The sequence below is a fragment of the Eschscholzia californica genome, unplaced genomic scaffold, assembly GCF_041429995.1.
Source record: "Eschscholzia californica isolate CP2 unplaced genomic scaffold, dmEscCali1.0.p SCAF_2, whole genome shotgun sequence".
Lineage (NCBI taxonomy): Eukaryota > Viridiplantae > Streptophyta > Magnoliopsida > Ranunculales > Papaveraceae > Eschscholzia > Eschscholzia californica.
Window position 1 is genome coordinate 39779985 of NW_028238309.1, and position 17755 is coordinate 39797739.

The 17755-nt window shown below is 37.4% G+C and overlaps 2 protein-coding genes and 1 long non-coding RNA gene across 4 annotated transcripts; 1 reads left to right on the forward strand and 2 right to left on the reverse strand.

Annotated features, from left to right (window-relative positions):
- Nucleotides 1-4201: 4201 nt before the first annotated feature.
- On the reverse strand, nucleotides 4202-6394 carry LOC147557844 (uncharacterized). The gene is made up of 3 exons (XR_015234209.1): nucleotides 6253-6394; nucleotides 5547-5613; nucleotides 4202-4481 (listed from the first exon to the last, which is right to left on the reverse strand). It is a non-coding gene; the product is annotated as an uncharacterized LOC147557844 (long non-coding RNA).
- Nucleotides 6395-8152: 1758 nt separating this feature from the next.
- On the forward strand, nucleotides 8153-12710 carry LOC147557845 (putative inactive receptor-like protein kinase At3g56050). 2 transcript variants are annotated; one of them, XM_086659439.1, is made up of 10 exons: nucleotides 8153-8752; nucleotides 8882-9004; nucleotides 9081-9228; nucleotides 9551-9622; nucleotides 9810-9953; nucleotides 10042-10155; nucleotides 10418-10959; nucleotides 11279-11469; nucleotides 11570-11702; nucleotides 11900-12710. In XM_086659439.1, exons 2-10 carry the CDS (start codon nucleotides 8896-8898, stop codon nucleotides 12481-12483), a joined length of 2037 nt encoding a protein of 678 aa, XP_086515565.1. In that variant the 5' UTR covers nucleotides 8153-8752; nucleotides 8882-8895; the 3' UTR covers nucleotides 12484-12710. The 2 variants fall into 2 exon arrangements, with proteins under 2 accessions (XP_086515565.1, XP_086515566.1); XM_086659440.1 differs by having other exon boundaries at nucleotides 10451-10959.
- A 205-nt stretch (nucleotides 12711-12915) lies between these two features.
- On the reverse strand, nucleotides 12916-16878 carry LOC147557846 (importin subunit beta-1-like). The gene is made up of 4 exons (XM_086659438.1): nucleotides 16490-16878; nucleotides 13584-16001; nucleotides 13282-13481; nucleotides 12916-13114 (listed from the first exon to the last, which is right to left on the reverse strand). Exons 2-3 carry the CDS (start codon nucleotides 15986-15988, stop codon nucleotides 13283-13285), a joined length of 2604 nt encoding a protein of 867 aa, XP_086515564.1. The 5' UTR covers nucleotides 15989-16001; nucleotides 16490-16878; the 3' UTR covers nucleotides 12916-13114; nucleotide 13282.
- Nucleotides 16879-17755: the final 877 nt, after the last annotated feature.

Below are 17755 nucleotides of genomic sequence, written 5' to 3' on the forward strand. Positions count from 1 at the left end.
GGGGGCTATTAGGGAAATAACCCTAATAATAATAATAATAATCCAATGAACTCAATATTTTGAAATGTCTACCAGACATGATATCTATTAATTGTCCTCAACTGTCTTACAGTGTTTACAAGTTATTTTGTCAACAGATACCCGTCAATATCTCTATGGAAGATTTGTTGTTTGGACCCCCTCTCATATAATCGACTTATTGTATGGCTCTCTTTTTCAGTGTTTCTCTTTGGACCCCCTTTTTTTAAAAAAAAAAATGGTAAATATAACAAGTCCAAAACATATGACAAAAGAAAAGTACTATTTTATTAAATGTTTGACCTAACCCAACTTAAGTAGTTAATCCCATGAGTTAAATAAACCCTCATTAATTATCATTGTTCTTCTCTATGATTACTTAACTCGTTCATTCATTCTTCTTATATGCCATTGATTTTCATATGATATAGATGTGATCTTCAAACCCAAAGAAAGTCAGGAAGGAATTAAAAGATCAAGATGAAGTTAAACAATCTACGAGCAGCCAAAAGTGTCTCTTCTTCTTCACTAAAAGCTCTCCTATTAATCCTTGGGTTTAATTGGTTAAACCATATTAATCTGCAACGTTTTCCTGCAAAATTAAATAACCCAAAATATAACATTTAAAATGAAAACAAAGATATTGTCTTTTTCGATCTTGATACGATTTTATGACTTTAGTACCTGGCCTCTTAAATAGAGCTTGCCAAAATGGCCACCCCCATTCTGATCTTTCCGTTATTTCTTACCATTTTCTTGATTTCAAAGTACCTATTACAATCAGTTGGGAATCTAACTTGTTCAGAGGTTTGAAAGCTTTGATTTTGCTCCTTTAATGGAGGCCCTTCAATTGAAAATCCAAGCCTGCACTTTTACAAGTTCTATTAGAGTATGATGGTGTATTGAGGGTGTCAACTTCTAAGAACTAAAGAAGTTATGGTGGTGTCAATATTATAAATGGTGGTGTTGTTAGAAGATTTCTGTTATGAAAACAGTTATGAAATGATTAGTTTAAAAGTCTGTTAAGAAGTTTGTTAGAGGCTGTTAAAGTTTGTTACTTTTCTGTTTAGCTTCTCTCTCCATGTTGAGAAACTATAAATACTCGATCGTCTGTAATCTTGATGGTTAGTGAGAAATTCATTTTTCTTTATCTTGGTATCAGAGCGGGAATCAAACTAATTCATCATTTTCTTCAATTTTTCCTCTCTTTCTCTCTCTCTACTGTAATTTTCTCTCTCTAAAAGATCAAACATGGCTTATTCATCATCTTCTTCAACACCTCTTGTCTCATCAAATTCAGGTTCATCAATTACTCATCTATCAAATTACATATCTGAAAAACTTGATAGCTCGAATGATTTGATTTGGAAAGATCAATTCGAGACAATTTTGTTAGGAGCGGATTTATTTGGCTATATCGATGGCTCTATCAATGCTCCATCACCAACTTTAATTGAAGGATGAAGAGAAATACCTAATCCTGAATTTCTGTTGTGGCGAGACTGATAGCTATGTTAAGTCTTGTCTCAAATCAACTTTCAGTCGATCTATATCTGATGATGTTCTTGGACTTAACACTGCTCATGAGATTTGGAATTTTCTCTCTTCGTCCTTTATTGAAGAATATGAGTCTAAAATTACAACTCTAAGACATCAAATTCAACATATTAAGAAGGGAGATTCATCTGTTAATGACTATCTTCGTCGAATCAAATCTATATTTGATGCTTTAATAACAGTAAATGAAAAGATATCAGACAAGGAGCTATATTGGATTTCTCTTCAAGGTCTTGGCAAAGAATATAATCAATTCGTAATCACCATGCATAATAAAGATTCAAAACAATCTTTTGCTGATCTACGAACAAGACTCCTTTATCATGAACATTGGCTTACTTTACAAGAATGAGATGATGTTAATACTGCATATTATGCCAAGAAGGAACAAATTAGGTATTCTAATCAACAAGCTAGATTACCTAATCGATCTTCTCCACTCCAAAGAGGTAATTATCCACAAACTGAAACCTCATATTCTAATAATCAGTCTTTCATAAATAGTTCCACACCAAAATCATATCAGCCTGGTTTTAAGGCTGCGGAATTTAATTTCTCAACCATACTTTGTGGAATCTGTCGAAAATGGAGTCATTCTGTCTCAAAATGCAGATTTAAGAATGCTACCAATGATGAACAACCAAATAGCCATAACCAACACTCTAAATAAAACAATAATCCTCATAATAGCAATAATCATGACAACAATGATCATAATAGCAATAAATTTTAAAATCAATTCAAGAAATCAACTACCTACAACAATCAATATAATCATACTAAGCACAACTTTGCAGGTCTTCATCTATTTAAAGAAGGAGAATGTTCTGATCAAAATCATCACAAAATTGATCTCAATCCATTCTCAAATACTGAAGAGAATATCTATGAAGCTAATTTTGGTACTATGGCTGAAGAATTTGAGCATGAAGAAGCTCATATGGCATTCTTAGTTCATTCAGATCATAAGGAGACTTCTCAAATGTCAGCTAATACAACTGAATCAGTTTGGCTAGTTGATACTGGGGCATCTAGCCACATGACTGTTGTGGTGTATTGTGGTGTATGTGGTGTATGGGGCATCTAACCAAAGATATAATACACCATCGTCATTATAATTCTTATTTGTTGAAAGAAATTCACATTGCTCCTACTCTTCCTTTTGTGCTTTATTGTGACAATGTAGGTGCAAAGGCTAATACTTCGAACCCTGTGTTTCTGCTCGTACGAAACACATTGAGGTTGATTACCATTTCTTGAGGGACTTGGTAGTAAATGGCATTGTGGCGATCAACTATATTCCTATTGAAGATCAACCTGCTGATTTGTTCACCAAGGGTCTACTTCTAGCTCAGTTTGTCTATCTTCGGTCCAAGCTCATGTCTCCCTCGGTCCCCGAACTTGAGGGGGAATGTTAGGGTATGTGATGATGATGGTGTATTGTGGGTGTCAACTTCTAAGAACTAAAAAAGCTATGGTGGTGTGAATATAAATGGTGGCTGATGTTGGAAGATTACTGTTATGAAAACGGTTATGAAATGATTAGTTTAAAAGTCTGTTAAGAAGTTTGTTAGAGGTTGTTAAAGTTTGTTACTTTTCTGTGTAGGTTCTCCCTCTCTCTATGTCGAGAAACTATAAATACTCGATTGTCTGTCATCTTGATGGTTAATGAGAAATTCATTTTTCTTCAAGTTCCTTCCTTTGATGAAAAAGTTGGAATACTAAGAGAGATAATAATAAATTGGTTTGTATTGATAATCCCAGTTTCAGATATAATACAAAAGTGATTTGAATTGATAATAAGAAAGTGATTTGTGTGAAGAGATTACAATGAAATTAAACATTTTTTGTTGATGGGTTATTAGTTGCAATAACATCTTTTCCATCGAAGAAAGATATTCGGGTGATTAAGTGATCATGTTTTGTGAGGAAGAAGATGAGTCAAAGATAGAAGAAGAATACGAGTCAAATAAACTAAGGGGTGCAAAGCAATATTCATTATATAAGGGTACACTGAGAATTGTTTAAAGTACAACTTTAGAGACGAAATATTTTCGAGTGATTCTGTTAAAAAAAAAGTTCAAAGTGCAACACTGGAAAAAAGGAGTTCAAACAACAAATCTCTCCTTTCTCTATCCACTACTCTGAGATTATTTGGGAGTTAACAGGTGGACAAAATTGACCAAGTTGGGTATTCAGTAGTTTAGGTGGATGGTACTTTTCTATACCTATAATCTATTTAGACTTTTTTTTTTGATGAAATATAAGCTATTTAGACTTGGGTTGTGTTTGATACACGACTTTCCCCGGGAAAGTAGAAATATTTTCCCAAAAATTTATACTTTCTCATGTTTGGTACCCTATTAAGGGAAAATAAGATTTAACGTCACGTGATCTACTTTTTGAGATTTTTCCCCAAAATAGGGGAATTTTGTGACCCGTCTCCCATCAAAGAAAAAGTTTCTCGGTTGAATAAAAATGTGACGCCCCGTGTCCCAAAATAGACACGACCACGCCCCGGCAATTCACAGACGAGACTAAAATCCAGCAGAGTCTCCTCTGTAAATCGAACCGGTCGCACCTGCAAAACCTGTCATGCAAACCATACATTCGCATAAACAAGAATAAACTATTAAGCGGAAGCTAAACAAACTCAACTCAGTTTCGGGTCGAAACCCGAACCACAAAAATACAAACGCCTCATAAAACACCGATACAACTTATAAACAACTCTAAGTTTTACGTATATAAATATTAGAGTTTGGTTTCTGCAATAAATACATAACTTGGAAATAAAGAAAAAACCATATAAAACGACAAAACTCCACTAGCCTCGTCAGACAAGATCACCGGCTGGAATACACACTCCGCCTCGAGGCTACAATCAAGAACCTGCACACTGACAACTGGTAGGGGGTCAGAATACTCACCGACACGAGTTATTCTGGTAGAAGACCAATCCAAAACCCATCACGTTTTCAAAAGTTCCTTTAATAAGTTGTAAACATCATGACAAAACGAGTTATCAAACCAGTTACAGTATATACTATTTACAAAACCATTTTCCTTAATCTAGCAAGCAATAGCAGTAATTAGCTGCCCACCCATGGTGCGCTCCCAATAAGAGGAGAGTACCTCAGGAGAACCTAGAGTGCGTTAGATAGTACCACCCCATTTATGGCACTAGCTAATGCACTACGTCTCCTCGAGAAAGAGACTTACCCCTAGCCGGTAAGTCCCTCTCCCACTAAGGGACTCCGCAATCATTGAAGAGTTTACCTCATGATACATATATACCTTGAGTATCTAAATAAGTTTTTGATCACCGAGTTCGAATAAGAGAGCCGTCCCCCAATACCCATGGAAGGACCTGAACCTCATTCTCTTCGGTACCCTGTCATGCATCTAATGCGATCTTTCAAAATCAGTTTCATTCGTATATCAAAACCAATATTCATATTCAATTCATTATCTTATCAAACACGGAAGTGGAACAACCAATAGCCATATCACACACAAAGCAGAGGGATTCCCAATCAATGTCACCTCCCAGACGAGCGGTCAGGAGTACGTCCCTGAGCCTCGAACTGGAGGCACGAGCACCAATGGCCAGCAAGTGAAGCACTCTACTCCCACAGGTCTCATGACTAGTGTCGTCCACCTCACCGGTCTCACACGGATCACAACCGTGTCCACATGTCATCCTACCCTCAATGGCTACGTGCCCGTAGGTTGACATAATCCGCAGTCGGGTACATACAAGAAAATCCCAGTAGTTCACAATCATCGTAAAATCAGTTCGAAAACATTTCTCATATCGCATCAAAACATTTCAAGCATATTTCAGTTCATCACATAAATCGAGTTTCATGCTACCTAAACTCTAGTTATAATGGCGCATATATAACTATAGAATCTAGCATATTCATTATCTATAAAACCATGCTGGATAAAGGATTCAGAACCCCTACCTCAGTCCTTGCATCACCAAAGACCTCCCGCCTACCAGACGACCTAATTCCTCCTCATTCGCTTACTCTGGGATAAGGAAGAATAACCAAAACACCGAATATAAATATTAGGTTCTTATACTAAGAACCTTCGTACAATAAAGACAATATCAAAGAGAAAACGATGAAAACTTAAAACACGAAAACAATCAATAACGCTGGAAGACTTCGAATAACCGATTTGATCACTAACTTTCATAGCCATCTCCACTGAATACTCGAAATGCATACAAACTGACCAACCGCTTTCCCATAAATTCTATTTTTCATATTAGAGTCTTCATAAGCTGACAAATCATATAATGAACTTTATAATATAAATCTATAACCGAAATTGTCCATTTATATGAAATACGACAAAATTTGGGTAACCATCTCTATTCCAATTCATTCCCAAAACTAGTCCAAATCTGAAATTCGAGTCGTAAAATAATTCGGCAGCACCCCGTCTATATACGGACACCCCAAAATAGTTCATAACATCCTAAACATGATCCTGAACATTAATCATTCGACGAAACTAAAGAATAACTGCTCCAAATCATGAACCCAAAAGAAACTAGTACAACTATATTGTTATCGAAATAACCATCATAAATCCACCAAATACGGACGAAATTGAGAATTCTAAATGGATAGATATGTAGAACAAGTCGAGTGGGATTACCTGGAAGAAGTTTCACTGAATTCCGACAAACCATCACGAAGAAATCGACGAAAGAATTTCATAGCTGCTGAACCCTAAATTTCTTTCACTTCCCACGGCTAAGTCTCAATGCTGTTTATTGATTCTCAAATCAATTTGGGACAAAGATGGAAAGGGGAATAAAAGGTGGGGTGAGATAGATGGAAATTGGGACGGCACGTGTATAAGCATGCAGTGACTAGGTATGGGTTGGTTTTCTTTGAAAATAATTAAATAGTATTATAAGCCAACATTTGGGTCAATCCCATTTACAAATTTTATTAACCAATCAAATTAAAAATCCACATGCTTACAAACCCACCGGGCAAAACCCATTTTCAGAATCTGCCATATTTACAGTTTCGTCCCTGGTTTTTCCATGTTCGCAAAATACCCCCTAATTTGTCCTCTTTGTTGTTTAACCCTTCTTTTGATTTGACCTAAATGTCAAATAGTCCTTCAATTAACCTTGAAAACGTGGGATGTTACAAAAAACTAAAGACCTCTCTCTCTCTGCGTGCTCTTTCTATCTCCTCTCTATTTGTTGCAAGCTTCATCCTCCAATTTCTCTCTCCTAAGAAATACAATTGAATCCAATCCAGACCCAAAAAATAACTGCCCAGATTTCAAGCTCCATCTTCAACTTCCTTTCTCCATTAAAAGGATTCTATGGTTTCCTCACCAACACAAGAACTCACTTCTTAATCAAGCATTCCAAGCTTTATGTTTAGAGTGTGAGTGAAAAATCTAATCCTTCTTTTCTGTGTGAGTCTTCAAATTCCATCATCTCTAAGTAATAATAGAAAGATATCATCCAAATCTGACTATTACTCTAAATTGCCATGACAACCCATAATATTTCTTTCTTTTTCATTACCTAAATCTAATCTAATTCAGAAGAAATAGAAATGGGTATTTGACTAGTTCATTTGCTTTGCTATTCTTATAGTGATCACTTTCTAAGGATTGATGATCTCCATTATTAGTCAAATCTTTTCAGCAACATGAGTAATGGTTTATACAGAACTTCACATTTATAGTTAACTACTTTGAAATAGATAAGGGCAGCATTGCTAACATGAGAGATTTATTTAGAAAGAACTAAAGTTAGCCTCCATTTGTTTGAGAGATATATGTATATAGGATCTTCTCTTTTTTATCTATGTTGTATATATTTATTTAGAAGTTCTTTGTTGTTCTCTCTCTTTCACTCTAGTATGTAGTTGGATTTGTTGATGTCTAAACTCTCTTCAAATGAGATTTTTGATCGATTTCTACTGTGGAAAGAAAGTTAGTTGTTTAAATATTTCATGGGATCTTTTTCAATTCGAAAATTATAGATGATATAGTTTATTTGAGTGTTCAAAATTATTTATAAGGGATCAAGCATTACAAAATGCAAAAATTAAGAAATAATAATTTCTTTTTTTATACCAACCAAACCATAAAAAATTGAAAAACTGGGAAAATTAGAATTGTTTCCCTTAATGAATCAAACGTGGGAAAAAATGGAAAGTGTAGTGAAGAAAATATTTCTTTAGAGTAAAAGTTTCTCTGAGTAAATTTTTCTCTATCTTTTTTCCTTTCCCCATATTGATATCAAACACAACCTTGGTGGATAAACATTCCTACTCGTTAGGAAGTTGTGTCAATTTGTAAGTCAATCCTTCTTGGGGACAGTATTCATATAAATATAATTTACAAGTGGCAAGCATCCAGTAACATGATTACCTAACTATATCTAAGTTATCATCAACATGATGTAACAACTATCGACTAATTCTCAAACTACCTACAATATTTGGTCATTCATGACAAAGTATGCAGCTGAACTAGCCTGATACATTCTTAATTATTTAATTATAAGACTAGTTGGATTAATTATGTGTTATTTAATTCATAGTTCGTAAAAATAGATTTTAAAATTGTTCGAAAGAGAGTAGAGTGTTTTGTTGCAATTGCTTACAGAATATTCAAATAGTGTTTTGAAGTTAGTTCAAAGGCGACTTTCTTTCACTTGTTATGTTATCCAACCTAAATCAAAATTATTAAAAAGAATATAAAATTGGAGTGCCATTTTCTTTCAAATTCAAATGAAAGTAGAAAATGTCAAATATTACGAAAAAATGAAAGTGAAAAAGTATAATCACGTGAGAAACACGTGAGTTGTGACGTTTGAAAGTTGATAAAAATAATAAATGAAGAAGGGGCGGGGGTCAAAACTCAAAAGGCTCAAAATTTCATCTGTGTTGTTGCAGTAGTAGTTCCCCATTTGGATCAGTGAGAGTAGAGAGAGAGAGAGAGAGAGAGAGAGAGAGAGAAGATGGACAAGAAATTCGGTTCATCCCCTTCTGTTTTGGATCAGACTGCTAGGTGATCGCTTTTCGGTTGAAGTTATTATTTTTTGTTATCGAGACCACTCTGCACAAAAACCACTCTCTCAACTCTACCAACCTTTACCTCTTGCAAAGAAAATTTACAGGTAAGTTTCTTCCTTCCTTTCTCTCTCTCTCTCTCTTTATCCCTTTTCACTCTTTGCTTCATTTACTTTGATACCCACAGATTGTTTTTACTAGATATGTAAAAACTTATGATTTTTCAATTGAAACAGAGAGTGTTCTTGGGATGGACAAGCTTTGGCGATTCAATTGGTTCCCATTTCCTGTAGTTTACTTGTTGGTTTCAATTTTTCTGCACGAGAAATTGGATTTTGTTTGTTGTCTCAATGATGAAGGTAAGGTATTTGATAGAATCTTGGGTTTTTTGTCTTATTGATTTCTGATTTAATTCAAGAGTTTTGATGCATGCAGGTTTAGCTTTGTTGAGATTCAGGGAGAGAGTGATCAGAGACCCATTTGATGCTCTATCCAATTGGAAAGTTAATGATAAAGAGGAGGAGGAAGAGAACCCATGTTTCTGGTTTGGAATTGAGTGCTCCAATGGAAAGGTTGTGAGCTTGTAAGTGGTTTTCCTTTCTTTGTCTGCTCGTTTCGAAAGAGATCTAGCTAGTTACTAATTGAATTATAGGACTGGGTTTTCCTCGGATTCGAGCAACTTTAGTTTAGTCTTGAAAAATGAGAAAAGTGAAGGCTATTTAGAAGATTTTGATGTTTAAATGAAAAGTTATACTAGTATCATTTATGAAACAAGAAGAATCATTTTGAAGTGAATACTGAGTGATAAATGTTCTCAAGCTTCCCGATACAATATAGATTTTCCTAAACGCGATATAGATTTCGATTGACTTGGTATTTTTGTATTTGAAACTTGTTTTACTCAGGGTATTGAACGATCTTTCTCTCGAAGGAACTTTGGCTCCTGAAATTCGTAATCTTGTACATATAAAGTCCATGTAAGTACATATTAACGCCTTGTCAATGGGTTGTTGTGTGTTAATATTTCTCTTGTTTCGGCACATCATCTCAAAAACTGAAATCATTTTTTGTGTTACTTCACTGCTACCATGAAAAACAATGAAGTCTTATGTTCTCTGAGAAGCACTATTAAAGCATTGATTAGTATCTTCTATTTAACTGCAGAATTTTACGCAATAATTTGTTTTTTGGAGTAATCCCTGAAGGTGTTGGAGAATTGAAGGAACTAAAGGTCTTGGATCTGGGATACAATAATTTATGTGGCCCTATTCCATCCAACCTAGACAATGACATTTCACTGGCAATCCTGTGAGCATCACCTACCGAGAATAGCGATTTTTAATGCTCTTCTTTCTGTGGTTTTCCGTATTGAGGACTATTTTGGTTCATATTGCAGTTTGGTCGACAACAATAAAATTGTAAGTGGCGTATCTACTGAACTTCATGTAGACAAGAACCAGCAAACCTACTTGGACCAAGGAAATGCTTCCAGCAAAAAGTTCAATAAACGGTAAGATAAATGTGAAGGGTATCCGAAATGGGTATGAATGTATTATAGAAGATAAAGGCAGAAAACTGAAGTTTTCACTCAGGGGCTGAAACTTACCATGTTTAATTATGAGAGACTTCTGAACAGAAGTGTTGATGCATTATTCGCCTTTTTAGACACTTAAGTTTAGGAAATGCATTTAAATTTATATGCAACGATAACAGAGATCTTTTAGCCTAACCTTCCCCAGGTTGGCTTCCTGACTTGGTCTTATATCTACTAGGAGCATTGAGCAGCTTGGAGATGTGGCTTACAGGAGGCTGCTTCGTGTGGTGGACGATTTTCTTCCCATCAAACCTAAAGCTCAAACAAGTATACCGACACATCAAACTCAGTCTCCTTCACCCTCACCCTCACACTCACCTTCACCTTCACTTTCACCTTCCCATTCATTATCTGTATCACCCACTACATCTTTACCCTTGATTTCTTCCATTCCATTCATCCTGCCATCTATGGAGTCGCCTGCACCAACACCAGACCTCTCTGAATTCACTCCAATTGAGCCTCCAGTTGCCGATACTGTCCAACCACCTACCCTTTCTCTACCCACACCTTCGTCCTCACCAAGCCCCTCACAATCAGATTTAACAAGTGCCCGTTCTAAAAGATCTGTTCGTTGGCCAATTATATCTGTAGCTATAGGTGCTTCTTTTGTTGTCGTTTTCCTTATCATGATTCTCATTTACCGAAGCCAGAAGGTGGTCGGGATCAAACCTTGGGTCACTGGGTTAAGTGGGCAGCTGCAGAAAGCATTCGTAACAGGTTATTTCTCCTTCACAATTTCACATTTCTTGCTTCTCGTTTATGTTCAACATACCATAGTCTATCTACTAGAAACAATGCCATAATTGAGAACTAAGTATAAATTCAGAAAGGAGGATTTATTATTTGACAGTTACAACTCAGTCTTAGATGCGTTTTCTAAAATAAGTTTATTCAACCTGCGCGTAAGCTCCCGATCTGTTTTTAGTGAACGAAATGAGCTAGAATTAAGAATCATGAAAATATTGGAACTGCATCGTGTTTATGCTCCTACTGTGGTTTCCTCTTTCTATATTTATGTTTGGGAACTGCATTTCAGGTGTTCCAAAGCTCAAGAGATCAGATCTTGTAACAGCATGTGAAGATTTCAGTAATATAATAGATTCTTCAGCTGATGGAACAATGTACAAAGGAACTCTATCTAGTGGAGTTGAAATAGCAGTGACATCTACTGCAGTGGCGTCTGTCAGAAATTGGTCAAAAAAGTTAGAGGGGCAGTACAGGAAGAAGGTCCTCTTCCGCAAAGATTTCACAAGGCTATGTAAATTTTAAATTCAATTTCAGTCAGTTTTCAATTCACAATCATTAATTGTGTTTGCATCTCTTTCAGATAGAAGTATTATCGAAAGTTAACCACAAAAATTTTGTGAACCTTCTTGGGTTCTGCGTTGAAGAAAAACCTTTTACTAGGATGATGGTTTTTGAGTATGCTCCAAATGGAACACTCTTTGAGCATCTGCACAGTAAGTACCCAGTCTCAGTCTACTTATTTCATGGAAGATAACGTAAATTTATCACAGAAACAATCCTCGGCTTATGATAGTCCATTTTTCAGTCAATTGATAACCCAAACCATCTTATTTTGCTGGAAAAGAATCTTCCGCAGATTACTTTTTGTCATGATGTTTCCTTCTACATAATCTGTGGTGAAATCTTGCAGTAAAAGAAGCAGAACATTTGGACTGGAAAGTAAGGTTGCGGATAGCTATGGGAATGGCTTACTGCCTAGGTCACTTGCATCAACTAAACCCACCAATACTCCATGACAATTTGCAGTCGAACTCTGTCTACCTAAGTGAGGACTATGCTGCAAAAATCTCAGACGCCCATTTTTTGAGTGTTACAGGATTGTCGGGTGCAAAAAGCATAAAGATACCATCACCAGATTCAGAGAGCAACATTTACAGTTTTGGGGTTATACTGTTGGAAATGATAACTGGTAGGCTTCCGTACTCTCAGGAAGACGGATCTCTTGTGGACTGGGCATCGGTTTATATGAGAAAGGAACGGCCTGTCAGAGATATGATGGATCCAACCTTGAAACATTTCGATGAAGAAGAAGTCGGGAAACTATGTGAGGTGATAAGATCTTGCATCAATGTTGACCCAAAGCAAAGACCTTCGATGAGAGAAGTTACAACTCAATTAAGAGAAATTACAGGGATAACACCAGATGTAGCAACACCAAAACTTTCTCCTCTTTGGTGGGCAGAACTAGAGATTGTTTCTGTTGAAGCAACCTAGACTTGTACATTTATTCTTCTTCCTTTCATTTGTTTCATGTGGGGGCACAAGGACTATTAGCCCGTTTGGTTGGTAGACCTACTATCTGGTTATAACTTATAAAACTGAGAGGACACACGGTATTTTGTGCTTCGTTAGCTTAGCTAGCTTAGAAGGGTAGCTGTGAATATACAGAATACTGAATTTACTTGTGAGTTGCGACACTAATAAAATGTTTGCATTTCTGACTTTCAGCTTGTACGCTTCGGGTTGATTTTCCTATAATAGAGTATTTCATAATTTCTTTTCAGGTACTAATTACTAGCAGAATTAGATCCCATTTGATTCAGAAAATGAAGAGAAAACAGAGAGCTGCATCATTTTGTTTTTTTTTTTTTTGTTGAAAAGGGTAAAGAGCACAATAACAAGAAATGAAAATTGGCTAATAAGATAGACTCTGAAGGACCACCGATTAGTGGATTCATTTAACTAAAGCAAGAGTTCAACATGCCAAACCAACAGACTCTGACTCAATTTCTGTATCAAAACCTTTCAATGAATGACTTCTTACCCAACTCTTTCTCTATCTCTCTCTCATAAACACAGCTTCATCCCACTGACAAAACCCTAGTGAAACAACCAGAAGACCCTCCTGCACGTACAAAACAATAATTACACATAACAGACAACGATGACCCTCTCGACTCCCCGAAAAACCTCTGTAACCAAAAACTCAGGACACTCCATGTAGATGACAGACACTAAAGACCAGATTTAAAATAACATATGCTTAAACCATCAACTAAAAGAGCTTCACACCTTAGGAAACCATAACACGATGGATTATTCCTTCTGTCCAGTTAGCAGTCTCCCTCAGCTGATCGTCATCTGACTCGAGACACTCATCCAAAAACTGCCTATAGAAGGTACGTTCAGCGAATAATGTCTTCGTATGAGGACCCAGTGTGTCGGCTAAATCACCCATCACAGCTAAAGCAGCTTTCGAGACACTTTCTTCCCTGCAAACAAAGTCATATGGATGATTACTATCAGCTAACAAATTAAATGTGGCACTTGTCAGTAGGAAGAATAAGAAACAAAGCCGATAACACCCAAACTACCTGTGCGTATCTTTATACACCAGTTCTACAAATTGCAGAAGATTGCCAGCATGTGGCAACATAAGCTCTGCCTTGCTATTCTTGAATCCCTGAAGAATACCAGAGTACGCTTCAAATATTCCGCATCTGAGCTGGTTGCCATAATCCATCATCTCTTCATCGTCTGTGTCCATCTGGGCACAGACCCCAGAAGCTGCCTGCATCATTTGCATTGCTGGAGGGAGATACCTCTCAAAGTTCTCGCCTACTGCAAGCGCAATATCTCCAAAGCAGGAAAATATCGGAGGCTTCACAGATCTGTGGAGAACACCATTGGACAGGTCATGAAGAAGATGGTGCATAATCCCATCACAGTAAGGTAAGACCTTATCGTCCAAAGCACGGCAGATGTCACCCACAACTCCAACTGAGATGGCACAAACCTGGTACTCCTCAAAATTTTGTAAACCCATCTCCAGATACTTGTAGAATTCTGGCATGTACTTGCCAAATTCAGTACCAGTGGCATAAGCTAGAGCTCCAATAGCAAGCATTGCTTCTTCATGCACTGTAGATTGACGGCATCCAAACACTTTGAGGAATAAAAGCATTATATGATCAGCAGCCTGAAGTATTACTGTCTTGGTTTCATCAGAAGCACTCAATTTTTGGATAATCACCTGTAGAACACCACACAGAAGAGCTTGCAAGTCTCCTTGCTTTTCTCTATCATCTGATGATACAATCTGTAGCTCCATAGTTTGACCCAACTTGTTCATAATAGCTGGCAAGAGCTGAGAAATGATATGAGATGTCTCTGTAATATTGGCACATCTAACAACCTCATTAAGGGTTTCGTATGCAGCAGACCTAAGCCTAGAATCAATAGCATCAGTTCTTTCTGCAGCAGCTATAAGACGGGTCATTGTATCAAGGAGGAAAGGAGAGAGAAGAGAGGACATTGAACCAGCATCCTCGTACCCCTGAGCAAGGTAGTAAATTGCCCCACAGACTTTCTCTGCAACATTCGGAGCTTCCTTCATACTCTCCAACAAGACCTCCATGATATGTGGGAGATTAGAAGGAGAGATCACAGAAAATTCTGAGCCAGGTGAATGTAGTATCTCAAATATTCTACTCAGAGACCATGCTGTCGAATCCTTAACATGGCTGTTCTCGTCCTTCATGGCCTTGAGCAAAATATTCAAACCTGAATTAACCAGTGGTGCTAGCTTTTCGACAGAAGGGCCTTCGAGTATAGACCCAAAAGCGAAGGTTGCTGCCTCACGACTACGCCAGTCAGTCTTATTTATGTTGTTCTCTACAAAGGGCATTACAAGGGGAACAATAGCATCCCCAGCAGCTTTTGCAACAAGACCAAGGCATGTCCCCCCTGCCATTGACAGATTCCAAACTCCATCATCCTGATCTTGATCTTCTTCCTGCTTCAATAAGGTCTCTAACAACATAGGAACCAAAGATGTTAGAGCCTTATCAATGAAGTGGAAATTATGACCTCCATCACCACCATACTCTTGAAGCTCAATCTCCTCATCACATATGGAACTCCAGAACTCAATCGCCTGAAGAGCAATAGGCTCTCCATCCTCTTTCACTCCCTTTGATGTAAGTTCAAAAAGAGTCTGCATATATGGTTCAAGCACCTCATAATAAGTTGAAGAAATTGAAACAAGGCACTCAAATGCAGCTTGCCTTATCTCGGCCTCTCCAGACACGGCTGTCTCACATACAACCTTCATAATGTAGTTCCGCTCCATCTCATTTTCAAAATTCGTCTGTGCGAAATCCAAGGCATTGTACAAAGCTCTTGTTGCAGCAAGACGAACTTCAGCACCATGGTTTGCAAGGGTCATTCCCTGAACAACAGCAGTGAGGACAGCGTTCACCTCTTCTTGCTCAAGATCCTGGTGGGATATTTCTTCGCAGACATACCCTAGAGTTTCCAAGGTTGCCTGCTTTAAGGAAGGGGGTGTATCTTGCTGGGTCATATTGGATAACAAGGATGCTATGAGTTCTGGCCACTCCTTTCGTGGAATTTCAATTGAAGCAATCTTTGCAATGACTTGGGATGAAGTATGCCTTGCTTCGGCAACAAGAGATCCAAGGGTCCTCAACAGCAGTTGTTTTACTTGAAGTTTTACATTACCATCAATAGCCACCCATTGTCCAATGAGTTGCTCCTTTGTAACCGAGTCTTTAGCATCTAACAAGTTCTTGAGTATGATACCAGCCAATCTACGGGATTCGGGAGGTTTCTCATCATTTGCAAGTTCAAACGACAACGAATAAAGGAAGGAAGGCAGATTTTGTTCTTGAAACTGCCTAAGAGTTGCTTCTGCAGCAGTCCGAACATTTGTATCTGCAGACTGGGCAGACAAAAGCTCCCGAGTGATCTCCATCGCCATTTATCCTTTCAAACTACAAAAGTAACCAAAGTAAGCACCATAATTCAAAACAAAAAGTATAAGAATGCTAAAGAGATTTACATTATCAAAGCCCAAAAATAAAAGATAAAACCCGACACCCTATTAAAATTAAATCAAGGAGGCACTTCAACAAAACCCCATCGATTTCTTCAAAAGGCCAGCAGATAAAAACCCTAAACCCTATTTAAATTAAATGAAGGAGGCACTTAAAAGTTAAAACACACACAGCAAAGAAAAACCCTAAACCCTATTAAACATTAATCAAGGAGGTACATAACCCTATCAGTATCTTCAAAACTTCGACCAGATAAACCCTAAACCAAATAAGGAAAACAAATGTTGGTTAAAGATAACACCTCGAAATAGGAAAGGTGAACAACTTCAAAGATTGACAAACAGGAACTCCACCATGAACACAGTAGATAATCGTATAGAAGAAAGTGAACCGTAGATTAGACAGAGTGGAGATGTAAGAGTTACCTGATATTGAAACCGGAGAACTACTCCGATAGCGAACAAGGGTTTCTGATGTGGAACGGCAGAAGAAAGAGAGAATCTATGAACGAACCGATCTCGTTCTGCTATGTTTAACTCGATCCAATTTGAATATAGAGAGAGAGAGAGAGAGAGAGAGAGAGAGAGAGAGAGATCAGACGGTGTTACGTATTTTAATATTACTAGTGATTTTCGAATGCTTGGAAGAAGCGGGAGGGCTTCATCCTAACCCACGTTGGTCAGCCATCCCTACCCGAATCGCCTACTCCTCCAAACCCTAATCTCAAAACAGTCCATTTCCCCACACGGCCCAATAATCCAATATTGTTCTCAACATCAGCCAGATGAGTAACTCACCCTCGTATACCTGTCCCATCAAATGATCAAAACCTCTTTGAGAAGTTTTAAAGGCAATGTGTTTTTTTACAAAGGCAATGTATTTTGCTTCCAATACGGTGATCAAAACAAGTTGACCACTTATAGTTAGAGGCATTGCCACCTCTTTCTTCAGCCCGTTATGGAACTAGACGAAGGTTCAAGTCTGTTTCGTCTGCGTAGGGATTCCTCCCTTCGTTGGAAACATAACATAGAGAGAAAGGATAGAGAAGAAGAGAAGAGGAGGAGGAAGAAGAGAGATTTTTTTATACGTTAGGTCGTCGGCTGGAAGTTGTCGGTCGGCGACTTGACACCGTTAGGTCAAACTCTGATTTAGGCATTGCCTCTTAAGCACACATTACCTCGTACCAACGAGATTGCCTTTAGCGAGATTGCATATAACAACTTCGGGCATTCCTTTAAAATCTCCCGACATTTTTCCTCTATCACTAGGATTCCACCGCGCTTGTGGGGCGAGGTAAAACCTCTTGATAAAGCTTCCTTGGCTAACGCCAGTTTTACATGTAAGATGTTTTCGGTGGCCAATATATGGACAAACAAATATTTTATGTGAACAAAAATTTTCGAGTCAAGTGCAATCCAACTAGGCTCGACTTAATTGACTTCATTTATTAAGGGGACACAATTGTAAAGACTTCAATATTAAAATAATAATTAGTCTAAGGATCATAAACAAATATAATAAAAGAAATATAGAAAACCTAACTAACTGTCACTTTTCTTCTTCGTCATCACCTTCTTCATCTTTTTGTTAATATTCTTATTCTCTCGCAGTTACTAGAAGTAAAAAACAACCTCCATCACTTCACTATTTTATTTTTCAAACTCTAGATTGAGGAAGATAAACCCCTCAAC

Coding starts and splice junctions, on each gene's coding strand:
- LOC147557846 (XM_086659438.1), bottom strand. CDS start 15,988: ATGGCGATGGAGATCACTCGGGAGCTTTTGTCTGCCCAGTCTGCAGAT. Junction 13,482..13,583: donor GTGTATAAAGATACGCACAG/GTAGTTTGGGTG, acceptor CTTTGTTTGCAG/GGAAGAAAGTGTCTCGAAAG.
- LOC147557845 (XM_086659439.1), top strand. CDS start 8,896: ATGGACAAGCTTTGGCGATTCAATTGGTTCCCATTTCCTGTAGTTTAC. Junction 9,623..9,809: donor CTTGTACATATAAAGTCCAT/GTAAGTACATAT, acceptor ATTTAACTGCAG/AATTTTACGCAATAATTTGT. Junction 11,703..11,899: donor ACTCTTTGAGCATCTGCACA/GTAAGTACCCAG, acceptor GAAATCTTGCAG/TAAAAGAAGCAGAACATTTG.